Here is a 27,891-nt window from a genome sequence, read left to right as displayed (position 1 = left end):
GAGAAAATATAGCACTATCAGTCCTTGAAATTGCGAAGATGTCAACTGGCTGGAGTTTAATAACAAGAATGAGTAAACTCTATGGGAATTCTGAAAAATCACACACATGAAATATACAGTCTAGTTATCATTTCTAGACTTCCTGCTCATTAAAAAAATAATGGTAACCTGAAGATGTCACACAGTGCTTCTCTAAAGATTTGACTGGTTTTTGGGTTCTGCCTAAAAGGACCCTGTTGGCAACAACCTAAGTTCACTTTTACTGATCACATTTTCCAAGTACTCTAGTCGGTTAATTTACACTTTATTTTTTTTTAAAGTTGATTAAAAAAAGAAACAACACAAGTTTAGAATCCATAAAATGTCAGCAATGCTGATGTGCACTGGACTGAAACATCTGGATCATCTTCTGATAGAAGTAATATTCCATACAAAAAGATTCTTAGATTCCATTTTTTGCTTCATTATTGTTTGTGGCTTGCTTTCTTTGAGCAATAAAGGGGTACATACACTTGTCCGCTCCTAGGAACCGATACATGCACACAACTGCTTCAAATGGGAGGATGCTGAAAAAGGAAAGTCACAGCTGTTAGCAAACTTGAAGTTTCAACTAAGACATCGGGCAGGCATGGAGAGACCTGGTCAGTGAGGGAACCCTCCCAGTTACCTCTTCATGAAGGTCACGATGTACATGAGGCGAGGGGTGCAGATCATGGGCTGGTCAGTGAGGATGGCCTTCATGGCCTGCTTCACACAGTAATCAGGCTTCAGAGGTGGCAGAAAAGGCTCAATTTCTTTCCTGAAGGTTATTTATTCAAAAACAAAATGAAGAATTAACACAATAGAAAAGACTGGAAATACATATCAAAACATTAACAGTGACGTTATCTGAGTGATGGGATTTTGGGTACATTTTGTTTTCTTCATAGTGCTTTTCTGTATTTTCCAAATTTTCCTACTATGAACACATTTTACTGGCACAGTCTAGAAAACAAGTTGGGGGAAAAAAGTAAAATTGGTCTGCTTTTCCATAAGATGAAAAAGTCATGTTTTTAAGATGCCTTAAAATGTATTTCAAATTATTTTCCTATGTTTTGCTTTCAATAGAAAGAGGAGAGGGTGTTTGGCATAGCAAACACTAATCCCAAGCAAGATGCCAAGCTTTTAGTATTAGGTGTAGTCAAAATGAGGGGGTAAGCTTTCAAAGTGAAAGGAGGGCCAGGTATCTACTTTCCAGGATGCTGGAAGAGGGAAAGCTAAGGTATATTCTCTAGGGGCCCCTGAAATGAAGGGCATATAGACATCCTACCTTCAGTTTAATTCACTAGGTTACATGTTGAAATGATGGTGTGCAATTTATTCCTTTCATTCTTCATTTTGCCACCATAGCTTTGGACCCCTGCACCTGCTGCTATGCTACACTGGAGGAAACAGAGCTCTGCAAGACCCTCAGCAACTGCCTCCCAAGTACATAAGAGGAAAACAAAACAAAACAAAACAAAAACCACCAACACACACACACATGTTCACACAAACACACACGTGTGTGGGATAAGAGGCAGAGCTGGAGTCCATTTTCCAGTTCAGACTTGGAGTCACCCTGACTTTGGAGTGATTCAAATCACCTTTCACCTATTTTGCTGCTTGTTCAGTTCAGTACACGTTAAGAATGGCCCCCAACCAACAGGGAACTGGTTTGGTTATCTTCCTTTGCCTTTCAAATTCACCCAAGCAAAGATTTCAAAGTAAGCATGTCTTCACAAGCATCCTCTTAATGATTCACGGTTTTGTTTATTCTGCTGAGCTCAAGTCAGATGTAACTTGACATTTATATTCCCACATGCCTCCTTTCTGTGTGTGTGGGTATTTTATTTCATTTTTCAGTACATCTAAATGGTTCTTCTCATTCTGCCAGAGTGAATCTAGTTACATACGCTTGCTGCAAAAAGGACGTTTCCAAATCTGGAGTGTAATATTCAATGGTCTTTTCAGAAGAAAGGCACGTTAATCTCTGTGACAGTGACATTGTTTCACATCCAGACCCAAGTCACATGAAGGAATTTTCTTCTGGAATCCCTATTTACCAATACCAATATTAAAGAAACAAGTAACTCCAAAAGGTGAGCTTCTAAGGAAAAGACTGGATATCTATGTTTTCTCTTTACAGAGAAGCCATTTCCTATCTGATGATTCTGGATTAATTTCTGCAAATTAGTATCAGTGTGGCACCAGTCTCGCCCTTGCCATCTTATACACCAATTTTACAAACTTAATCTTGACCAATGAAAGCCACAGATTGTCAAATGATAGTTAAAATACAAGGCTATGTTTGAAAGTCCAATTCCACATATTCTCCCAATATTATTCTTTTTATCAGTAATAATATAGGTTCTCACTGACCTGATTCGGCAGCCTCTGAACATGCCAGTGTCTACAAGATAAGGGCAAACCAAAGTTGTTTTAATTCCATCCTTTTCAGCAGCCTTTAGTTCATGGCTCAGGGATTCATGAAAACCCACAACTCCAAATTTACTGGCACAGTAATCCTGAGTTAAAGAGGGGAGAAAGCAGAAATACTAAGCATATGCCCCTATCCCCAACCAAACTGAAGCCTCCCTGGTCCTATTACTATGGTTGGATGTCTAATACATAGGGTTACAGGTGACTACACGAAGAAAAGGAAATCATTTTAAAAAAGAGATACCTGGCTGGGCGCAGTGGCTCACGTCTGTAATCCCAGCACTTTGGGAGGCCAAGGTGGCTGGATCACTTGAGGTCAGGAGTTTGAGACCAGCCTGGCCAAAATGGTGAAACCCCGCCTCTAATAAAAATACAAAAATTAGCTGGGCATGGTGGGCATGTGCCTGTAGTCCCAGCTACTCAGGAGGCTGAGGCAGGAGAATTGCTTGAACCTGGGAAGTGGAGGTTGCAATTAGCCGAGATCATGCCACTGCACTCCAGCCTGTGTGATAAGAGTGAGACTCCATCTCAAAAAAACAAAACAAAACAAAACAAAAACAAAGACAGATACCTGATGTGGTTCAGTGCAGAAATAATATTTTCAAAGCAACAGCAGAAACAGATGAATGCTTTTTGTCACATCAACTAAGTATCATATTACTTTGGGGAAGTTACCATAAAGGATTCTATGAAAGCTAACAAGCTGAAGTTAAAATGGAGAGAGGTTCACTTTGAAGTGTCTGGAAAATTTACAAATGGTCTCTTGTTCAGTAAAGGAGAAAGAAAAACCAGTTTGTTTAATGCAAGAAGAATAAAGGCAAATCTAGCTTAGGCTATAAATTGTTATGATTTGACTTTCTTTGTATGGTGAAGTTAAAATGAAAATGATAACCATGCCTTGTAATCTTAAACTAGAACTTAACCTAAGGGCACACAATATAGGAAAAAAGTTATTATCCATGGCCCAACTTTAGAAATGGAATCCCTTGATATGGGTGCTATTTAAATAATGTGTCCTTTTGCATATTTGCATGGAGTGATGTTTTCAGTTTTACAGGCATGCAGAGGACAAACAGGACAGAACAATATATGTACTCATGCTTTATCATCTGAATGTTGTGAAGAACAGGGTTTGATGAAATCCAGTTCTACAATTCTACAAACTTACAATGCAGGATACCTGACCACCTCATCTGATGGGCTAATTAATACAAGATAGCTCAGTTTTGGCAAGGTGACCACAACCGAACGTGAACCTCTGGCCTCATTCTTCTGTTTCCCGCAGCCTTCCATGGTTCTATTCTTGGCCCTGTGCCTCCTGCCATCGTCAAGCGAAGCTGCTAATAAAAATGGACACACTGAGGGCTGGCCCATATACTTTTCTTGTTGCTGCTGCTTTGTCAAACTAGTGTAAGAGATTTTATGGCAGAAGACCATTCCCTTTTTTCATTTTGTTTTAGAGACAGGGTCTTGCTCTGTCTCCCAGGCTGAAGTGCAGTGGTGCCATCATAGCTCACTGCAGTCTTGAACACCTGGGCTCAAGCGATTCTCCCACCTCAGCCTCCCAAGTAGCTAGGACTACAGGTGCACGCCACCACACCTGACTTAGAATTCCCTTCCGGTGGCTGGCCCTGGGTTCCTGTGGAACATCCTATACGCAGCACACATGCAGAGTGCCTTTGTGCAGCTTTCATGAATGGAGGCGCAGCAGGTGCCCTCCTGGAGGTTCTGATGTACTTATCACAGGATAAACAGATTGAATGAAAGAAATGCTATATATCTGACAAACCTCAACTCCGGCAGTACTGAACAATCCCAAGGAACTTGCAACTGTCACAATATGACCATGATTAATCTCCAGCATCGTAGGAAGAAAAGCCTTAGTGGTCTGAAACAAAGTTAGATTCAAGTTTTAGAACTGACGTCATGAATTTCATCTAAAACCCAATCCAAGATCACAAAACAAATTTTTATTCACATGATGTTACATTTCCCAATTCCTTTAAAAATATTTTATGTTTATCAAGAAGATCTTTTAATTGTCTGGTTAGCTTAGCACTGTATCATCAGCATGGCAGGCCTATTGTAAGTCATGACCGACAAGACTGTAATGTAAGAGCTTTTGTGGACAGTGTCTAGAGATGAAAAGAGAGCCATTGGCAGGTTCTTAATCACCTTTCAAGTGGCAGTTATCTGCTAATTTAAAGTACTCCCAAGCCAGAGATTTGTTTCTGCTCATGACACTTCAATGCAGCTATCTCATGGTTTGGGAGGGACCACAGCCTACTACAAACATTGCCTTGTATTAATGTGTGCCTTATGGCGATGTCTACATAGTAACAGACCCATCAATGAAGAGATACTCCAGCAGTGTGCTCTGGAATCCCAAGGCTTACCACCAAAGTGAACTAGCAGGAGACAAAGTATTTTAGGATGTAAAAAACAGGGTAAATTATAGAACTATTTTTGTGAAAAACATATTATAATGCCAACTGTACACTGACAAGAACATGTATCATTCTGAACAGTCACATTCCAACGTGGGTTTCACTGCAAGGACTCTGCCACAGATGCAGGTGACTGGCCACACAGTGAGGCAGAGTGTGGCACACGTTCCAGGGTGGGGGACCCAGAGGCCCTAGAACTTGTGCTAGAGGTGGCACAAAATCAGAGGCGGTGCTGATTTCTTACTCACTAAACTCTTTTCTCTCTAGCTCGCTTGTCTTCAAAATGCAAGGCTGTATCAGACAAAAAAAAAAAAAAATTACTTCAAATTGCTTACAATGATCTATTAACTACTCTACCAGGCTCCCAACAGTTTTATAACCTGCTTCTTAAAAGAAAGCAGTGAAGAGCAATCTGTCTACTGCTGAGTTATCTCCTACTGCCAGCACAGCTTCCCATGATTTATGAAGTTAAAAAAACCCACACAACCAAACACTACAGAACAGACTTAAGGAAGAGCTGCATTCCTTCTCAGAGGATTTACTGGCTAAGGTATCACTGAGTTTTTGCATGAAACCTAATTTGGGTTTGTGGGTTTTTTCTGGGGGTTGGGGGACAGGGTTTTGCAGTGTTGCCCAGGTTGGAGTGCAACGGCATAATCATAGCCTCGAACTCCTGGGCTCAAGTGATCCTTCTGCCTCAGCCTCCCGAGTAGCTGGGACTACAGATGCACGTCACCATGCCCAGCTAATTTTTAATTTTTTGTAGAGAAGGGGTCTCACTATGTTGCCCAGGCCAGTCTTGAACTCCTGGGCTCAAGTGATCCTCCCATCTCGGCCTCCTAAAGTGCTGGGATTACAGGCATGAGCCAATGCCCTTGACCCTATCTAATTTGTTATAATTTTTATGTGTAAAGATTGAAAACAGCAATTCCATTAATTCTGATGTTTTTCTATGCTCCCATCAATTATTCATACAGATGCCACATGAATTTTTGGGAAGTATCCCAAGGTCTTCCCCAGTCATCATGCATCACCCCAGTCCCAACTCATACCGTTTGAGTTTCCTCATCAGTACCCATGAAATGCTTATTCTCACCTGTGTCATTTGACCCAGGAACTCTTCTGATAATCTATCCCTGATCCTTCCTATGTAAATCAAAGTGTAATATTCATCACATATTTATATAGTCTCTCATACTTTTCAAAGTGCTTTATGTCACTGGAGTCTCCTAATAATTCTTTATTGAAGGTAGTTAGGGTGTTAAACTTTTATCTAATATTATTCTAGGTCAGCCTGACTTTGTCTATATTTCTGTAAGACGTATAGTCAGTACCATTCACCTTAACATGATTATATGTTTAATAGTGTTTTGATTTTGATTGTCTTATACTTGTCTGACTGTTCCAGACTAAGCTGGAAGACCCAGATCAATCTTCTAAATATTAAGGGAAAATTACTTTGCTACACAGAGACAGGCACTGTGGAGGAGAACTAGTGATACGGTTTGGATCTGTGCCCCTACCCAAATCTCATGTCAACTATAATCCCCAATGTCAGAGGTATGGCCTGGTGGGAGGTAACTGGACCATGGGAGTGATCTTTCATGTATGGTTCAGGACCATTTCCTGGTGCTGCTCTAGTGATAATGAGTGAGTTCTTGCGAGATCGGGTTGTTAAAATGTGTGCAGCCCCCACCCCCACCCACCCCCTCACTTCCTCCTGCTTCCGCAGTGTTTACTGCTGTACCCCCTTTGCCTTCTACTATGATTGAAAGCTCCCTGAGGCTTCCCCAGAAATGGAGCAGAAGCCTCTATGCTTGCTGTACAGCCTGCAGAACCATGAGCCAATTAGACTTCTTGTTTTTGTAAATTACCCAGTCTCACGAATTTCTGTATGGCAGTATGAGAACAGACTAATACAGCAAGTGAACCCACTCCTTATTACTGCATTGCCCAAGTACAATGCTGAGGAAGAGAGACACATGTTTCAGCTTGATTGTATTTCTTTGTAGTAGTAAAAACAGAAAGAGTAATTATGACAGTAATTATTATTTTGATCTGTTACTAAAAAAAGTCAAAAACTGGTACTTCAGGTTATTATGGGTTCAACTTTAGGCTCTATAATTTATACATGGTTATTATATCACAGAACTGAAAAAAAGTAACATCGCAATGGAGTTTATGTATTCCAATCTAAACTAGAAAACAGCTGGGCACAGTGGCTCACACTTGTAATCCCCAAGCTTTGGGGGAGGCTAAGGCAGGAGGATCACTTGAGCCCAGGAGTTCAAGACCACCCTAGGAAACACTGTGAAACCCGGACTCTACAAAAAAATACAAAAAGTTAGCCAGGCGTGTACTTGGTTACCTGACAAATCTGAATCACTCACTCACATGTCCACTCTAACTCAAGCCAGCGGCTGGCTCTGACTAGAAACTCGGATATCATAGCAGGTTGGCTCTAATGACTTCCCTGTATTCACGTGCTCTGGTCTTGCCTGCAGGTGTTAAATGACTAATCCAGATCCCCAGCACCACATCAAGGTAGGTGACAGAAGATTAACAAGTTCCTAACTGTTCTTTAAGTGTAATTTGTTGCAAGGTTCTGAAACTGATTAATGTCCCCTCCCCTTCTTGCCCTGAAATGAATCTGGTGGTATTAAGTTATATAAAATAGTTCCAGTTTCTCCATAAGGAGGGTACTATGGCTGCATATTCTAAAAAATGTGATTTGGGGACACATTTCCCACTGTGGGACCCTCCCCCCACCCCCAAATTGTTTGAAGAAGAGTTAAGCTACTGGTTTAAAGGAAAAGGAAACAAAAAAGGGCGAGGGGGACAGAGAGAGAGAGAGAGAGAGAGAGAGAGAGAGAGAGAGAGAGAGAGAGGAGGCGGGAAGAGAGAAGAAGGGAGAGAGAAAGAGAAACCAAACAATCCAGATATGGCTATGTGAAAAAAATCTTTTCCAATTGTGGGCTATAAACATTTGGGGAAATACATTCCAATTTTAAAGAGTAAAGTATGACACAGATTGGCTTGTTGTAATATGAAGGTTTCTTTTGAGAGGGAGATTGTTTTGTTTTGTAAAGCACAGGTGGGTCAATGTTCAGTTTAAAACTTGATTTCTTTGCCTAATCAAGGACAAATTTGGCCTTCTGTATAAATTAAATCCAACGTATCTTTGCATTTTCTACATTTTAAGACAAAGATCCATATTCTTTATTTGAAAGGCTCATTAATTACAGGCAACACTGCAATTACTATAACAACCACTCACAGCGTCAACAACCACCAAAGAGCTGCGCGGTGGGAACTGAGAGGTGAAGAAAGCTATCTAGGGCCGCTAATCAGCCTGAGATCCCAGACAGCTTGTTTCTAAAGCTGGTGTCAAACATTTACTCAGCTCTGCTCTGTGTCGGGCAAAGGCAGGCTTGGGGTAGGAGCACCCACATGAAGACCACTCGGGTTTCTTTTAAGCCTGTGCTCAGGTTCCCGCTGGAGCCCAGTACACGTGACTGAGCACGAAGGCTGTTAATCATTTCCTTTGCTGCCTGAATAGAGGCGAGCAATTACTCCAAACTCCTGCCTTATGTCTGGGGCGCATTATTAAACAAACTTTGATCAACATGAATTCTATTCCATATTTTGCAAGAAAAATGCTATAGTTGGGTGACTAGAAAGCATCACATTTTCAGGAATTTTCCCAAGTAACCTGACTAGTTTTCTTTTCTAATTACTCTTGCCCTCAACAGTCTGGTAGATGACATTTGAGATAGCACAGCATATTCTGTCCTTGACACTGCTTGACAGCACAAAGAAATCTGGCACTTTGCAATGAATTATTAATGTGCACAAATATTGTAGCATGTATGAGGTAGAGACCAGCAAAAGGTGAAGTGCTAGTTGCCATGACACCAGTCAGTTCAAGCTAAGGTTCATAATCTTTAACTTTGTCTCAAAGAGTCGTCAGAAGAACATAAAGGGCAAATCTGAAACACACAGCCAAACGGCTTCAGTATAAATTAATGCCTGTGAGGCATGGGCGGATCTGAGAGGGCAGCACAGATAATTTGCTGACCAATAGGACTGCTGAGTTATACCAACTATAAGGATGGATAGATCAGGAGTTATCATCCAGTAAAGGGGTCTCCAAATGCAGTACATGTGATCAGTCTCCAGAGTGAGCTGGTGCCCATGCTGGTTGGCAAGGTTTGCTAGATGCTAACTGTAAGTCAGAGAATTGCACTCTATTGCAGTGTCCTCTTGCCTGTCTAAAAAACAGAAGAAGACATCAAGTTCTTCCGCAGGAAAATATGGTTGACTCTTGATCTAGGGGGGGGTCTCGAAGTCAGTAACCAATATGTGAACCAAGAAGTTTACAGAATTTAGAGTTGGAAGGGGCCTAGGGATTTTCTTATCTGCAAAAGAGAAAACTTTTAATAACTGACTTTGTCTATTAAGTGTGGAGCTAGAACTTTGATTACCATGATTAATTTGATCACAAGATTCCAATATCATAATCTGCTACCAGCTGACGGGGTTGCTGTGTGATTTAAAAAAAAAAAAAAAAAAGGAAGGACATTCAAATGGACACTGACATTCCTACGAAACATGCTTAACAAGTCTAATATCTCCTTAGCTCCTCAGGGCTCCTCTTCAAAGCACTGGGCACACTGAAAGATAACTGTAAAGGTCACATTTGTGATATAAGCAAGAACTTCTTAAACAGACGTGTAAGTAACTGCACATAGACATGACATGTCATAGCTCGAGAAATCTTTTAAAGTAAAGTTTACGCCAAATTAACTTCCAACAGCTCCGACTCTCCAGACCATTACTGGTACTCTTAATGACAGACTGCAGCCCAGAGCCTGCAGCTGCAGTGTCAGGACAAATTAGCCTAAAGTGGAACAAAAGTCAATGTGAAGAAATGTGGTATCCGGCAAAGTCTGACTTTTGAAATTCTGAGATTGATGACATTTTAAAGGTGTAGGTACAACAGAATGTGTTTTCCATATTTGTAAGCAATTCTAGGTTCCTGAGCACTAAGAGAAAAGCAAAGTTAATTTCTCACCATAGGAGAAGGCCTCATTATTTTTGTGCACATACACGACTGTCCTGTGATCAATTCAAGAGAAGGTATCTTTTAAAAGAATGGTTTTGAAATGTTTATCTCTTATTTGAAATCTAAGAAAGAGAGTAAACATTCATTTCCAGAGAGGACCATAAATCATATAACGCTGGGAGAAAGGTCACCACCACCAGCACAGTACAGTTTTCTCACGTATGCTTAAGGTTTTTCAGAATTTCCAAATGTTAGCATGATATAAACTTTGAATAAAAAAGAACACCATCAAGACTCCACTGAACAAAGAACGTCTGACTGGAAATGCTTACGGCACCCATCACATGGCTGGGCAACTTTCCTCTACTGTTCCACCCCTTCTGCCTGTGCAGCTGCCAGAGTTAACTTATCTTTATCAGAATCACAAAGGAATACTCTCCCGCTTATTTACAAGGCTAAAATGACATCTGGTGGCACTCTTCTCTGAGAACTCAGTCACTGTGCCTGGAAAATGATTCAAAAACACAAACTTTTGCGGGGCAACTGTAGGAGTATTCTTGTGCATGTGGTAAGTACTAACTGCTGATGTTGCTGAAATGTTCCACTAGTCCCTGTAGCCTCACAATGTTTTATTCATTGTCCTGTGATCAATTCAAAAAAGCCATCTTTTAAAAGAATCGTTTTGAAGTGTTTATCTTTTATTTGAACATCCAAGAAAGAATAGGCATTCACTTCCAAAGGGGACCATACATCCTATCATGCCTGAAGGTGCTTAAAATACAGTGAACTGTGTTAAAGTTAACAGGATACATCATTAGTGTGTTCAAAAATGTAAAATGGTGACATACTACCAGCTCACCTGGGTAAGGAAAATATGTCTAAAGTACCTCTAAAGGTATCTATTTATTAAATATACTGACCAAACTTTAGACATTTTACTTTGACCGTAGAAAGTATTATTTGAAAAAAACAATCTTCATTCCAAAATTATATCTTTAATTAGGAAGTAAAACCTACATCTGTATTTGCTAGCAGTACCAACTTTAAATATTCTAGCTGCAGCTGACAACAGAAATTCTAACATGCATATGTTGTTGCGTAATAGCCTCTTTTTCCTACTTGGGTATGTTTGTAGAGACAGAAAGGTCTCCTGACCAATTGTGCAACAGAGCCCCAAGATATTAAGCTTGGAACTACTGTCTCAGACTTAACAAAATGTTCATCTTAATTTCTATCACATTGAGACAAAACATTCACTCTTTAGATAATACAGGAGAGACTAAAGAACATGTCATAATAGTCAAATTTGCGCCAATGTTAAATCTATCCTTTTAAAAACATGTATTATTGTGAGGCCACAGGGATTAGCGTAACATTTGAACAGAATCAGCAGTTAGTACTCAACGCACATGCACAAGAATACTCCTACAGTTGCCCTGCAACCAAGAAGCTAATAAAAGAGCCAGGCTTTTCAAATGAACACCTCGATGATGACACCATTAATTATTCAGCAAAAATAAATGCTTCATTAACTTGTCTTCACACTGTTAAAGGATAGGATGAATTTACCTCAAGGCAGCAACTCAGATATCAACATTCCCTTACATTTTAGAGCTCACTATGCAGAAATACCAGAAATAAGGTGACTTAAAACTCAATTTGTCTGTAAAATACACTGGCCTTTGGAATCCAGAAACCCACTTGGTCCTGACTGCCCATTACTTAACCTTCCTTTTGTTACTTGACCTCTCTGGATCTTGACTGAACTCATTTGTGAGACAAAAGAGGAGATCTCCAAAGTTTTTTCATCTCAAATATGTTATGATTTATATTCAACAATTATTTTTCCAACTCCTACCACACACCCAAAATACTGAGGTCACGCTGAGGTATTATTTGCCTAAGACTCTCATAAATGACTCAATAAGGGATCAACTCTATTAGTGCAGTGGCCAGCATTGAGTGATCAGCAAAAATCTCATTGAGTATTTCTATGATGTCACGGCTGTGCCTTTTAACATAACTTGAATGTATGCCTCTTATCTATTAAAAAAATTACAAATTATTTGTTTGAAACAATCATCCTTTTTCTGTGTTTTATTTGAGTCCATGGAGGCTCAATGTGTTAAACAATGAATGCTCAGCACTGTTTCTGAAATGCTGTTTTCCCTGATCTTTTCCCTGCCGGGCCCTAGATGATCAAATGAAGTGTTCAATGATCTCCTTAAGCCTCAGGCCCCTCCCCCTATTTAATAACTCTTTATGGAATAATGAAAATAACCCACAAAATTGCAGCCAAATAGCTTGCCAAACAACAGGCTGTCATTAATCTCTTTGCTTTGCCCCAAACTCAAATTGCATCTTAGAAATTGTAATAAAGACAGATCTTCCAAAGGGCAGAGGCTTCGGTTCTGCTCTAGTGACCAGTTAACTACTTCCATGACGCATAAACACATGCATGTGAGCTTAGCCACTGCTCAGGCCATCTGCAGTGGCAGACTTCCTAGCCCCTGTTCCAACAGCATGGCTCTCAATGTGCCCATGATCATCAACCCCTGTAATTCTAATTGTAAATAGTTTAAATTCTTCCCTGCTTTCTAGTTTGCTTACTGTGAAATCTTTAAAAAAATTAAAATCTTTACCTAAATGAAGGGTAAATATATTCAAGAGATTACAGCTGAAAACTTATTCTGTTTTTAAACATGCACTGCTAGAACTTAGAATTCACTCAACATATATTAGGGTCTATGAGGTACCTACATTGGGATAGGCATTGTTAAAAAACAAAAATAAATATTTGTGAACCTCTTCAAGGATTTTAAAGATTGCAGATGGCAACTTTCCTATAAATCAGTGGTTTGCTACATTAGAATCACCTAGGCAGCTTTTCCTCCTGGTGTTCAGGACACATCTCAGACCAATTATACCAGAATCTCCAATGGGAGAATCAGGCATCAGAAGGCAACGTCCCTCAGGTGGTTCCCATTTGTAGCTGAGTTCGGGAACCAGTGCTCTAGAACAGCGTTTCTTAATCTCAGCACCATTACATTTGGGCCTGGGTAATTTTAAGCCATAGGATTGCCCTATGCATGGAAGGATGTTTAAGCAGCATCCCTGACTTCTCTCCACTAGATGCCAGTAGCAGCTCCACCAGTCTGACAAGAAAAATGTCTCCAGATGTTACCAATGTCCCCTGCGGGCAAAATCACCCACATGAGAACTGCTCACTAGAAAGAACATGTACATTAGGAAAGGAAGTCCCATATACTCCAGTGATGATTTTCCCTTAAGTTTTCATTCTCATATTGTAATGACATTTTCCTAGGTTGGGAATATATTTGGGGCTGGAAATTGAAAAAAAAAAAAAAAAAAAGCCAACAACTTAAATATGGACTCAAAACTTCATCACTTGCAGTTTCTGTACTTCAAACCACCACTCCACCATGAAATTAAGGACAATAATACTGATCCAACAAGTCTGATATATTCTAGCTACCTCACAGAGGAACAATATTGAAATGTAATAGAAGATCACACCAATCACTTACCAATCACAACTCTGGTTAAACCACCTAAAATATTATTACTAAATTATGAGAACTGAAAAAAGAAAACTTCCTTTTAAGGACAACAAATATACACGAGACACCATTCCTTCCATTATCCAGCAACACCACACAGTTCTTCACTGGCTGGCCCTGACTTTCTGCTGTGGTGCTTAGGGCAGCTGTGAAAACTTCACCCTGGGCAGAGCAACCAAGAGGAAGCATGAGCTAAAGGGCACCTGGACTCTTCCTTTCAGACACTGGACCTGAATCAAAATTTAAAAAATAAACCTAGATCAGAGTGGGCCCCAGAGTATGCAGTCTGACATCTTGCTAATTACAAGATTCCTAAAGGGCTGGTTAGCTCAGGAAAAAAAAAATAGTGTGTGTGTGTGGGTATGGGGGAGATGAAATATTGAAAAGGTGGGAAGAGCAGTTCCTCTTCAAACTTTGACACATATGTGCGTAGGAATCACCTGGGCTCTGAAGCAAATGCAGACTCGGACTCAGTAGTTAGGTTGTGCTGCTGCGGCTGCTTGGGACCACAAGCCAAGCACAAGATTCTAGAGTGAGCCTGAGCATTTATCAGGTAAAGGCTGGTTCAAATCAACTCCAAGAGCCCCTGGTATGAATGACCATGGGACTTTGTGGACTGACTCTATGTCTGTTTGCCTTGGATCCATTTTTAGCATGAGCAAGCCACCCAATCCCATTAGAACAAAGTTCATAAAGAAGAAACCTAAAAGACTTCAAGTCTTCCCCACCACATCCACAGAGGCTTTGAAGGCTTATCATTCAAGACAGGGACTGTAGACTCCATCATCCTCAGCACTTCCCTCACTGGCTTTCCAACTTTACCTTGGACAAGTGAACCATAGAGGCTTTTATACTCTGGTAAGCCTCATTTAGGGAAAAATTACCCCTTTATAGATCACATGCTTGGACCATAAGTTTGGACACTACCAGTGGCCCAAAGTGCACAATTTTGAAAATTCATGATTAACATTTCAAAGGCAAAGCTTATGAAGCTATCTGGAATTCTGATCCCATAAGAATATTATATAACAGAATAAAGGTTTTACATTTTGTTAGGAGATAAGCTAACAAAATGAACTAAACTAAAACCACGCTTAACTGATATTTTGGTACCAATTATTAATAGAACTTTGTTCAGCCAGTCCTTGTAGAAGAGCCCTTTCCATTCATGACTTTTTTGTGTCCAGTTTGTCAATACTGATATGCAAACTAGGAAGAGAAAGAAGGAAGCTGGGTGACCAAGGATGTACTACACTATTCTCAAGGAAATAACTCTCTCCAATACAAGCTATGGAAAAGTACAGAAAAGGCCCAGAAACATGCAAGTTGGGCTTTGGTAATAAAATTCTAGTACAGTATTGGTTCTTCAGGCTTGAATTTTACATGCTTGTCTAATCTACAGAGCAAGCTTTCTGGGGATATTAAGCTAGGGTTAATCAGTTATTGCTAAACTAACCATGCTAATAAAAAATCAACATTTGAAGACTAATTCTTATACCACAGGGCAAAACCCATAAGTGACTCATAGGAAAATCTACCTACTGTACCAGGAGCTTTGAACTTGTAGCCCACAGCTAAGTATTTGTACAGGCTTTAACCTGGAAGCCTAGGCTGAGGGTTTGGGTCCTAGCTTCTTCCTTCCCTGGCAGTGACCTTAGGGAAGTCCCTTCACCTCTCTGGGTTTGTTTCCTCATCCATAAACATGAGGATAGTGGCTCTACTTAATTCAGAGTTGCTGTGAGGCTCAGATGAGAGAAGTGTTTATGAAAAGGCTTTGTAAATTTAAGTGCTATAAAAAAAGTTCAGTAAATGTACACAAGGCTCATTAAGCATATATTTACAGATTATTTTTGTTATAAGTGCTATCTATTTTTGGTTAGGCTGTTTCCTCAAGTTCCTGCAAGTCCTGGTTCTTACTATGTATGGCTCCCAGTCCTCCCTGCCCTCCACGCAGTGCCAGACCATACTTTCGGTTAAAACACAGTATCTGACCTAAGAAAAGAAGTCTCAAAAACATTGCTAAGCAGTTGCTTCAGCTGCCTAGTCCCTTTCATCCCGAGTCCTAGATGACGCTGGAAAACAACAAAACTTTCCAACACCACCTCCTTTCTAATTCTTCTTATTCAGTCCCATTTTACTATAGGCAAAAAATGACTGTTATAAATAAAAATTGCAACACTTTAACAGTCCAGCAAACATAATAAAGATACAATACGAAATCATTTAAAAATAATTCATTACACCTTATGCTTCTCTTTCCCAAGAGACTGTAGGACTAGCCCATGTAAAAAAGCCTTAAGAAATCAGTAGGGGGCAGTATGTTAATTACAACTTACAGGTGGGAAAACTCAGGCTTTGAATTTTAAGTTTCATTTGTCCTCAAAATACCCCTGTGTTTACGTAAGTAACACTTATGTTATTTTGAGCCCTATTGTTTAGGATAACACTAAGAAGCTGCAGCATGTTAATATTCAAAAATTCCAGTACTAACCTATTTGAAGGAAAGGCAAGAAATTCACATTTTATGCAAGCAGCATATAAGAAACACTTGTGGTTTTTTCCAAACCAAAAAATACAATGTTAACACCACTGCCACTTTCACACATTTTTGTGTGATCTTTGAAAGTTTCACAGACCAAGTAATGTTTTGTTTCCAAATGTGAATTCATTGTAAATGGCTTGTCATTGTAAGGGGCTAATTTGACAGCACTCAAGGTTGTGGCAGTAATTGCCCTTACTTGTTAAATATTCTAGCAGCATTTGCTGCAGTGTTGAAAGTTTTACGATGATTATAAGAGGATATTCATTTTTTTCCCCCTGTGGCTCACTTCATTTTAGTTTCAGAGCATTTAGGAAAATGGTCCCTGACAGGTGTGAACTTCAGTTTTAAGAGAATTGACAAATAAAGTAAAAAAGACCAAAAAAAAAAAAAAATTCAAGAATGAAATACACTGGGGAAGCTCTTCAAGTGAAAAATGTTAGCATTCCTTCAGACCACATGAAAAGGTGTGCCTCCCCTCAGATCCCCTCCGGTGTGGGGATGGCATAGACCTGTATAAACCCAGGGATGCAGGTGACTGAAACTAGCCAGCCAGGTATGTCGAGGCAAATGTGACTGAATCCCAAGGCCATGCTCTGCCAGCCTAGGCTCTGAACAGTGGTATCTTAACAGAACGATAATCCACAATACAGGGAAGCTTCCGAAGGCTACCTATTATGGGGACCAGCTGTATGCTTCAGAAAGAATCAGAAACCCCCATCTTCTGAGTTATTTTCCAATTATGTCTATATGGGGTCTCAGCCTAAAGGAGCTTCTAGGTCAGTTGATAGAATCTAGAAGTGTTAGTTCTTTGAATACCTAACTACTATACTGACTTCTGATAAGAAAGATTAACACATTTTAATCTGATCTCTGGAGTTACAGGCTCAAAACATTGAACTTAACCCATTCAGCTGAGGCAGGAAATAGTTCTCTATTTCTTAAGGACTATTAGATTTTGTCATACTCCAAAGATTAGTTACAAAAGACCCTTTCTCTCAGGAAAATACTGGTTCCATGTGCAGGAAATAAGATACAAATCCACCCTGCCAGTACACCCCCTAGTGGAACTTCAGCATAGTACAGTTTGGGGGTCCAAAAACATCCCAGGTATTTAGGACTTTCCCAGGTCCAGTGGCTGTAACTCCGCCATAATAATGTCTTCTACTTATTACTGAGCATACGAAAACAAGCCAGCAAGCAAACATAGCATGTCATCTGCACATTCATCCATATAGGCAGATATCTGAATTAGACACATGCAAATAGACTACTTATTATAATTGAAACAGGCTTAATTTTAGTTTCTGAAAGAACTAAAGCAGAAAGTTTAGATGAATTTGCTATTAATATTTCTCAACTCAAGACAAAACTTAAATGTAAAGGGGTTTCCTACTTAAAATTCTTCTAACTCTCAAGTGAGGCTATTAAATTTTCTCAGATTGTCATGGCTTAGATATATTCAAGTTACTAAAATCGATTCACTAGAATTTGCCAAAGATCTCGAAAATCTGAAGCATGATCAGAGTAAAAACAAATGTAAGAGAAGAGAATAAGCAGAGTAAGAGCAGTTAAGTATTAAACTATAGGGTTCGTAGTGACCCAATCCTGCAACGAATGGCTAAGGACTCTGCCGGGGCATTCTGAATTCAGTCTTTTTGAGAAAGCTATTCAGTCAGTGTTAGTATTAGCATTAGCACAGGCTACACAATGCTTCCACTTTGACATATCCTATAGATTAATTTTTATTTGGGCAGATAATAGATAAAGCCTGGGATGTAGAAATAATGAAGCAGAAAACAACAAATACCAACTTTGCTTCCTTCCAGGAATTGAGATAAATAGCACAACTCACTCCATGATCAAACAAGAAAGGGCCATTCCCTGAGCCGAGAATTCCATGACTATTTTACAGGGACTGCCACCTTAATATATAAAAATATTAAGTGAACATGAAAATATTTTGAATTTGTTTTTCTCAGGAATAGTGACAGTTTTTTTTTTCTGAACTATTTAACTTCTGTCGTTTTCAAGTAAAACAGGACTCAAACGGCAGAAGTGTGTGCAAGGCTCTCTCCAGGCACAGTGAGGAGTCCAGCCCATCTGAAGTTTACAGTAGATGAGGGGATAAAATAGGTGCTGACCTGGAAAAGCAGGTGGAAATCAGCTTTGGAAGGCCCAGGATGCCATGCTAATGAGCCTGGACTTCACACTGTGAGCAATATGGTCATACAAGGGTTTTAAGCAGGCAGATAACAAACTCAAGGCTGCTTAGATGACCCTAGGTTGGAAACCCAAAAGCGAACACAGGAAAAGAAGATCAGAGGCACTTTCAAGAGTCCACGCAAGAGGTGATGGAGGCACACAGGAGGAAGTAGGAAAGGAAAGGGGGGATCAATCAAAGCACAAGGGCCCAAGAGAATGGTCAGGATTTAGGGACCCATGAATGTGTGCAGGCTGGAGAGGTGAAGATAATGCTGATGTTTCTAAGTCTGGTGACCAGAGAATGCAAGAAAGAGCAAAGAGGAGTTTGTTCAGTTTTGTGTGGTGCAGTCAAGGTAGTTGTGTGAACTTGGGAACTATCCTAGAGATCACAGTTGAAGCCACTGAAATAGATTACCCAGCTAGATGGAGGTTCTGAGAAGAGGTCTGAGCGTACAATACTAAACAGTCATTACAAGTTGGAGGTGGGGAGGCTAAAAGGATTCAGAAGGCACACAGAGAAGCATGACAAAGTGGGCTTATCATGGAAGCTAAAGCACTTGAGTTTCAAGGAGACGGTCAAGAGGGTCACATTCTGTAGAAAGACGAAGCTGCACACTGGATTTGGCAATGAGGGGAGCGCTGCTGTTTTTTTTCATTTAGGTTAGAAATGATGACATTGGTTATTTAGGAGTATTTTTTAAACAACAGAAAAACAGACACAGATTAGAACACATTGAAGATGTTGGAGAACTTTTTATCTGATGTAACGTCTGGTTCCCTATTCACACCAGCTACATAAAGTGATATTTTATCATGTCATAGATTCTGATTTCTAGTAGCAACAGATTTGGGCCCAGCATGTAATGTATCAAATACAGAAAAACTCAAAGTTCATTGAGCATGTGATCCTATTTTGTGTATACACGTATACAGTCCCAGGTACCAAGCAGTTCCTATCAAAAGAGATGTTTTATTCGGTTTTCAACTGTGACTACAAGAATAAGATAAAATTGACCCCAGGTCAATTTACAACTCTGTTTAAGACATTGAAAGTACTTCTAAAGTTCAAACATTTTTATACATGACATATATTTAATAACAGAAACCAGTTCTAGTGGAGACTTTTAAAAATAGGCCATGAATTCCAAGTGTTTAGTAGCTATCTTAAGATAGGAAATCAATACTCTCTATAAACTATTTAGTCTTACACCTATTATGGTAAGGAAGAAGAAATACTGGCCAAATATTTTTATGAATACTTTAGAAATGAATGTAGGAAGCCTTGAACAAAACTAGGTTTCTGTAACTAGAGAACAGAGGAATGCACTATGTGAGATTAAAAACCAGTAAATCACATAAGAACCTAAACATTAATGATTAGGGACCATTCATGAGATATTAGGTACAACCGCAGCACTAATGTCTTTAAGTGCTACATTACTCAGATCTAGCTGGTGGGCTTTTACTTTTCCTGGATAGATTTTAACTAAATAGACTTTAGACATTTGGATATAGATAAATGCTTAATTCAGTAATTAGTATTTTAAAACTGTGAAACCTTTTAAGTTAAGTGGTCTATTAATTAACTACCAATTATCTTGTCTGACTACCATATCAATAGAAGTAAATTACCTACTAGCTATTTGACAGATTTAGTCCTTTACCATGCAAAAATTCTTCAGAATATAAAAGGCCTGGAGTTAAATGCTTTTGCTTCCCCCTTTTGGTTAATCAGGGATCAATTTGCTGCTCACGTATAAAGGCCAAATGCAGCTCTTTGGTCAAAAACGATCTACAGATAAACTTTGGCTTTTAGAAATAGCAAGGTAAGATTCTGTTCCTCTTAAAAAATAACAAGTAAAGCAATGTTAGTATTTTGAGGGAAACATGGGTTTGCATGGAGACCAACTTTCCATATTTCAAAGTAGAGTACAGAGAGGTATTTTTCTTTTCCTTTTCTTGAGACAGAGTCTAGTTCTCGTCACCCAAGATGGAGTGCAGTGTTGCGATCTCAGCTCACTGCAGTCTACGACCCCTGGGCTCAAGCCATCCTCCTACCTCAGCCTCCTGAGGAGCTGGGACTACAGGTACGTGCCACCACGCCCAGCTAATTTTTGTATTTTGGTAGAGACAGGGTTTCACCATGTTGCCAACCCTGGTCTTGAACTCCTGGGTTCAAGCAATCCACCCTCCTTGGCCTTCCAAAGTGTTGGGATTACAGGCTTGAGTCATTGCACCCTGACCAAGAGAGGTATCTTTCAAGTTTTTGCATCTCACCCAGATACAGACAGCCCACATGAATAATTTCTTTGCTAGTGTTAAAGTGCATGATAGTGCATTCATTTTCCATGGTCTTGTACCGGGTGTTTCACAGTAGATTATACTGACTTGAACCTACCCCAAATCTATCACTAAGTCTTGACTGGTGACCAGGAGAAGGTTCCTAGGAGAGCTACTGGTAATGGAACAACATTGGAAGATGAAGTGTCACAGCAGACTGGAAGGCTGTACAGAATTATGCCAGGCTGAGGAAAGGCTTCCAAAGGGTATAGAAATGGTACATGGTTAAGAGGGAAGGAAAGAATTGCTATGGGGGTCCTCTTTTTGAGGACTGATCATTGGCTGTTACACATTCAATGTGAGCTTGATTCAAATAGGCATACCAACACCAGCCTTCTCAAGTCACTATCCTCACACCAATGAGCAGAGTTCTAACACAAAATAGTAAAAATCAGAACACATGTGGGACAGGAAGAATGGAAAGTTATGTAGGAAAGCAAAAGAAAATGTAAGTGATAACAAGGGTGAGACAGCCCTGTTTTGCAATAATGGTCTCACACAGCTTTAGTCCAACACAGTGCTCACCTTTTCCTTTCTTTTTTTGAGATGGAGTATTGTTCGGTCACCCAGGCTGGAGTGCAGTGGCACCATGTCTGCTCACTGCAACCTTGGCCTCCCAGGTTCAAACAATTCTCCTGCCTCAGCCTCCTGAGTAGCCGGGATTACAGGCTAACACCACCACGCCCAGCTAATTTTTTTGTATTTTTAGTAGAGACAGGGTTTCTCCATGTTGACCAGGCTGGTCTCGAACTCCTGACATCAAGTGATCCGCCTGTCTTGGCCTCCTAAAGTGCTGGGATTACAGGTGTGAGCCACTGTGCCCGTCCCATAATGCTTACCTTTTAAAACTTCAGAACATAGATCCATGTGAGTATTCTCTGAATAGGTTATCTTCTAAATATTTAAGCCTATTATTATCAAATATTTATTGAGTGACTTAAGAATAGAGTTTTGTTCCAGGCAGAGGAAGATGAAAGATGTATATAACAAACTGCCTTCAGACAGCTTGCCATCTACTTTGAGAGAATGATAACAAATGCTGTGAGAGATTAATGGAAAGGAAAGAAAAACCTTAGATGAGTCATTTAACCCCTGCTTCACTGGAAAACAAAGGGTTGAACAAGAAGGTCTCTGGATTCTTGCAACTCTAATATCTGAAAAGGCCAGAAGTGCTGCAGTGGGGAGGAAAGGTTATATTGAGACTTGAGCTACACCTTAAGACACGTGGAATGGAGGAAGAGGGTGTTTCAGGTAGGGGGAATAGTATGTGGACTGGTTTGGGAGTGCCCACAGCTTTTCAGTGAAAGTCCACATGGTTTTCTATTTCACTCACTTTTGCTCTGAGTCAGGATCAAAATACTATTTGTTATTTATGAAAACAGATATTAACTGTTACTTAAACGTCTGGCTCAGGATGGTCTGTTCAAATGACTGAACAGTTCTTTTCTAAGCTGATGGACTTTTAAAAATGTATGGGGTAACTTCCGCACCCAGATACAGTAAAAAGACACACTCATTATTTTTTCTGGAAAGAAAACAGCACATGCCAATGTCAACATGTTTGGAAAGTTGCCACCAATGCTTCGCCTAAGGGGACTACTGGAAGGGAAGCTGAATTCAGGTGGCTCTTGCGACGTTCTTTAACCCCTGTTAAAAAATTCACTGTAAAAATTATACTGAGTTATCCTTTAAATTTTGGTTGCTGAATCAGAACTTCTCAAAAGATTTGTAAATTTCAGCAAGAAGTCAGAAATTCCAACTCTAAAATGAATTTTCTGACTCAATATTGAAAATAAATTCTTAAGTTTAGATGCTTAGGGGAAAAACAGCTGGAGAATTCAGGAGCCTCCCATACTTTAATACAAAATGATGTCATTACCATCAAGGCTTCCAAGAACTCCCTAAATTGTGTGGTTAAGCAACATCTCAAAGCACAGTGATGACTCTAGGAAGGTGCTATGCTCCTCCTTGGTATACAGATTCAGGTCCAGAATAATTTTCCTATTTAGAGATTTGATTTGACTTCCTCCTTATGTTAAAAAGTAGCCTAATATTAGAAAGACGGTATATCAATTTGTGTGCATTTTCAAAGCTAAGGCTATGAAATTTTCCGTGCTTTACACACATTAAATTAGCACTCATTTTATTGGATGTATTCCTGGAGCTGGTTTCTTGTTTTAAATATTTAACTGCAGATTGCATGGGGTTTCTTAAAAACCTGATTACATTTGATATTTTACAATTAAGCAAAATAATCATGCAAAGAAAGTAGGCAAGATGACTAAACTTTAGAATACCTTGTGTAGGTAAAAGTTTACAGTTATGTAATCTTGTATCATCTTAGTCAAAGATGATTGGAGAAAACAATCCCAGTCAGTGTCTGCGGTTCATAATGAACCTACTGATAGTGCTGTAACTTGTTTAGGGCTGACTTAAATCAACTGCAGTTTTTATGGCAGCTTCATCTTTATCATTCTTCAAATAGGAAAATGACACTCCGCCTCCCACTTATGTATGTCTTTTATTTCAAATGGTAGTTGTTTTACTCAGGAGTAGTCATAAACACACAAGATTCTTGATAAATTCTATGTCAAGTTTATTTGTTTGGACTGCCTTTTATTCATCTAACCCATCCGTTTGACACCTGCTGCCTGTTCCTGGGGACCCAGCCACAGCCAGGACTTTAATTCAGTTCCCCACCCCCACTGAACACAACACACACCTACAGGCAAGCTGAAGTTCCCCCAACTGTATTTGGTGATCTCCTTACTTGTTCAAAACATATATAAGCTCAGGTCATTTATATATTCATTTCTAGAGGTTTGTAAATGAATTAAATCAAGTTCATGTTGGCCGGGTGCAGTGGCTTACACCTGTAATCCCAGCACTTTGGAAGGCTGAGGTGGATCACCTGAGTTCAGGAGTTCACGACCAGCCTGATCAATGTGGTGAAACCCCACCTCTACTAAAAATACAAAATTAGCCAGGCGTGGTGGCGCATGCCTGCAATCCCAGCTCCTCGGGAGACTGAGACAGGAGAACTGCTTGAACCCGGGAGGTGGAGGTTGCAGTGAGTTGAGATCACGCCATTGGACTCCAGCCTGGGCAACAAGAGCAAAATTCCATCTCAAAATAAATAAATAGGCCGGGTGCAGTGGCTCACGCCTGTAATCCCAGCACTTTGGGAGGCTGAGGTGGGTGGATTGCCTGAGCTCAGGAGTTCGCGACCAGCCTGGGCAACACTATGAAACCCCATCTCTACTAAAATACAAAAAATTAGCCAGGTGTGGCGGCATGTGCCTGTAGTCCCAGCTACTTGAGAGGCTGAGGCAGGAGAATTGCTTGAACTTGGGAGGCAGAGGTTGCAGTGAGCCAAGATCGCGCCACTGCACTCTAACCTGGGCAACAGAGAGAGACTCCATCTCAATAAATAAATAAATAAATAAATAAAGTTCATGTTTAAAAATAAAACATCAAAATAAGCTTCTCCAAGAGCAGAGAAAAGGTTTGATGTTTGAGGTGCAACATTTGAATAAGTACCTCTAAAGCCAGATTAAGTTTTTAAGCAGTTGCTAAAAAATTAATGAGGTTTAATGTGACCTATTTAGGAGAAACAGTTCTTTGTTGTGTTCTATTAGAAGGCTAATCCGCCTATGGAAAAAAAAAGTAGAATCCTATTTCTTTACTCCTTCTTTATTGACTCTTATTTGTCTACAAAAGTAAAGGGAAAATACTGTGAGGAAAAAGAGCACAAAGTGGATCAGCAGTGTGCAGTTATAGGGGAGAGAGTCACACCTACTTTTACTGAAGACAAGTTGAACTGAAAAACTGGGATTACCTTTGCCCCTAGAGCAGCAGAAGGCCCTGCCCCGCTCCGTAGATCCTGACATTGTTTAATGGTGAGAAGTGGACATCGTTTAAATCCCCAGCTTACCAGGTTTCACCACCTCACTTCCCTCTCTAGGGTCCTATCAGGGTGATATTTGCGAGGCACTGTCTAACCCAAGAGAGTCCTGAGGCGTCCTCCAACAGGAAGATGCCCTGGATCCTGTGGATGGTCAGGGGATGCGAAGTGACTGCCAGGGTGGCCTGGCCACTCCCAACAGAGCACAAATGTTGATTTCAGAATCTTTGGCACTTTCCAAAATGTGGCTGAGCAGTAATTTGGAAGCCTAAATCCTGACTTTAGGAATTCATAAGAACAACCAATGTTTTATAAACTCAACAGAAAGTAAAATAAACAAACCCAGGGTTTTACGCTCCCTCTTGTTATTTTTATGGCAATCTTTCAAACTAGTTCAAAATGTTCAATCCTCTGCCCTCTCAAAAATACTGAGTTGGGGGGTGAGGCTGGGGTGGGGGCGGGGACAAAACGACTAATAGTAACCAGCATACACTGCAGTTTACCATAGGTAAGAGCTAAGGAGATCTCGCGGTGAAAGAGTACAGGTTCCTTTCAGGCTGGCACTGAAGTCTCTCTCCTTCCCAACCTTCTCATTGAGGAGGGCCCAGCAAAGAAAACAAGGATGTTTATATTTACCCAGAAATGTGCATGGCAATTGACCATCATGGTTCTCTCAATGAGCTCATCAGGACATTCCAGAAGGTGATGCCCAGAGACCACACCAGCATTATTGACCAAGACTGAGACTTCGCCAACCTCCTTGCGGACTCTTTCAGCCGTCAGGTAGACATTCTCCCTCTTCCCCACATCACAGGTGTACGTAAAAACCTGCAAGTTACAGTGGGGCAGAATTTCTTCCTCACCATTCCCAGCTGTCCTCAGAAGTCCAGATGAGGAGAAAACATGCAAAAGAGAAGGGAGTGCAGAAAGTGAGTCACATGGCGATCAGTAGGACAAAGATCACACAAAACAAAAATACTACAGTGAGCTTCAAATTTCTAATGCTGCAAGGCTTGCCAACGACTGAGCTTTACAGCTGCCTTCCTCCCATGAAGTCTTTGGGAATTACAGCAATTTACTGGATAACTTTGCTTAGGGGAAAGCCATGTAATTGTGACAAGCCCAATACAAGTAGACCACATGGGATCAGCTTGCTGGAGCTAAAGACACCTGCAAAGAACTGATCTCAGCCCAGAGCTCAGAGAACAACACACACACACTACACACTCCTCTTTTTTGGGGAAACAGTGGCCCAAGAAAAACAGCTCTTAGTCTTTAGTATGAGAACCCTCAGGCCGGGCGCGGTGGCTCAAGCCTGTAATCCCAGCACTTTGGGAGGGCCGAGACGGGCGGATCATGAGGTCAGGAGATCGAGACCATCCTGGCTAATACGGTGAAACCCCGTCTCTACTAAAAAATACAAAAAACTAGCCGGGTGAAGTGGCGGGTGCCTGTAGTCCCAGCTACTCGGGAGGCTGAGGCAGGAGAATGGCGTGAACCCGAGAGGAGGAGCTTGCAGTGAGCTGAGACCGGCCACTGCACTCCAGCCTGGGGTGACAGAGCAAGACTCCGTCTCAAAAAAAAAAAAAAAAAAAAAAAAAAAAAAAAAAAAAAAAAAAGAGAACCCTCAAAATAGAAACTCACTTCAAGACTCACAAATCAAAACTGCAATTAATAATCTAAATTCATCCAAAGCCAAGAAATGAATCCACCATTTTTAATGAAGAAGTAGGGGTCACTGACTTGTTCTAACTGGGCTAGCTGACTCCTCTAAGAAGTACTCTCACAAATCAAGTTACAGGTAAATATGCAATTTTACCACATAAGAACTTGACAATTTAAAAACCAAAATCGGTATCCTGGAAAATGAATACCCTTATCTTTTAGGTTTTGGCAGGGAGCACAAAAATCTGTATTTGCTACCCCTCCATACCACCAATGAAAATGGTACCTTTTCACCCTTAAATTAAAAACGCAGGTATCAATAAGTTTGGTGATAAATTATCAATACAGGGGAGAAGTGCCCAAGTCAATTTTCTCCGTACAGGTAAATGTTTTCCCTAAAAATGAAAAATTTTGTTAAAAAGCAAGAGCCATTATCAAATTTCCTGGACCAATATTTATAGTTGGTTGTGGACTTTGCTTTGGCTTAAAAAAAAAAAAAAAAAAAAAAAAAAAAAACTCAGATTCAGGTTAGTTAATAAGTATCCAGAAATGCAGATTTCCTGGGGTGACCAAAAACATGCAAGAAATTTACAACGAAGCCTAAATTCTCCAAGAGCTTTCTCTTAGGAAGCAAGGCGTCTTTCAATCACGCTCAGGGAATGTAACTAAAGCACTTATCGCTGGCGAAACAATGTAATTATGTTCCTCAGGCTAAACTTATAGTAAATCGTCAATACTGCTCTCGTTTAAGGGGTTCAGACCACAGTAACACAGACACTTCTTCAGTCGAGTCAGAACTTCCCAAAGACACTTCAGTTTCCCATCGCGCCGCTTCTAAGTCGGAGCGAGACATTTCTTTGGGATCCAAACCTGTGGTAACAAGTTCCCTCCGCCTTCCCTACCCCAAAGGGCTTAGGAACCCGCCCCTGCCTCCGTGGTCCCCAAAGAGACCGAACCTCCGCGAGGACTGGGCACCTTCTCCCTGGTAATACAGAGGTGATCGCGTTCCTTTATCAGGGAGCAAATTCCACTCGTCTCCCGAAAGACCGGTGGGGTGCTGCTTTCCTCCGCAGCCGGGCTGACCCCACAGCGGGGTTTGGGGCCTGCCGTGGTAGGGCGCGGGGTGGAAAGAGGCTTGACCCAACAATGCTCCCGCGCGGGTCCGGGTTACCTTGCAGCGCGGCGGCGTCGGCCGCCTCCAGGTCGCGGTAGATGTGGCGCACCATGCCAGCCGTCTCCTCGTTGCTCTGCGTGTTGATGTCCCACAGCACCAGCAGCGCCCGGCGCCGGGCGAACTCCAGCGCGAAGAGGCGGCCCAGGCCGCTGCCGGCGCCGGTGATGAGGCACACCTGGCCCGCCACGCTCTTCTCCTTGGGCCGCACCAGCCAGCGCGCCGCGGCCAGCACGAACGCCCAGAGCACTTTGAAAGTGACCACGAAGAACTCCACCACGATGTTCATCGCGACGCCCGGGGCCCCGCACGAGCCCAGTGCCTGCGTCCGCGCCCACCCTGAGCCCGGCAGTCGGGCTCCCGGCCCCGGCGCACTTGTCACAGAGGCCGGGACGAGAAGGCTGCGCCCCGCGCCCGCCCCCGATGTGCCCGCAGGGTTGGAGTGCGCGGCGCGGCTCCCCGCCTGCGCGGGGCCACTCCCGCCCGGGCTCGGCGCTGTGGCCCCGGACTGTGC

At 41.2% G+C, this 27,891-nt stretch overlaps 1 protein-coding gene across 1 annotated transcript; it reads right to left on the bottom strand.

The window, feature by feature from the left end:
- Positions 1-11: 11 nt before the first annotated feature.
- RDH10 (retinol dehydrogenase 10) lies at positions 12-27,798 on the bottom strand. Its single transcript, NM_001266830.1, is given in 6 exon segments — positions 12-566; positions 668-799; positions 2,401-2,546; positions 4,250-4,348; positions 25,178-25,413; positions 27,378-27,798. Coding segments are annotated over 6 exon segments (1,026 nt in total). The 5' UTR covers positions 27,667-27,798; the 3' UTR covers positions 12-442.
- Positions 27,799-27,891: the final 93 nt, after the last annotated feature.

Source organism: Macaca mulatta, chromosome 8, assembly GCF_049350105.2.
Source record: "Macaca mulatta isolate MMU2019108-1 chromosome 8, T2T-MMU8v2.0, whole genome shotgun sequence".
In the NCBI taxonomy this organism is placed as follows: Eukaryota; Metazoa; Chordata; class Mammalia; order Primates; family Cercopithecidae; genus Macaca; species Macaca mulatta.
The sequence above is the reverse complement of the archived record's forward strand: the minus strand, read 5'-3'. Positions and strand labels throughout refer to the sequence as shown.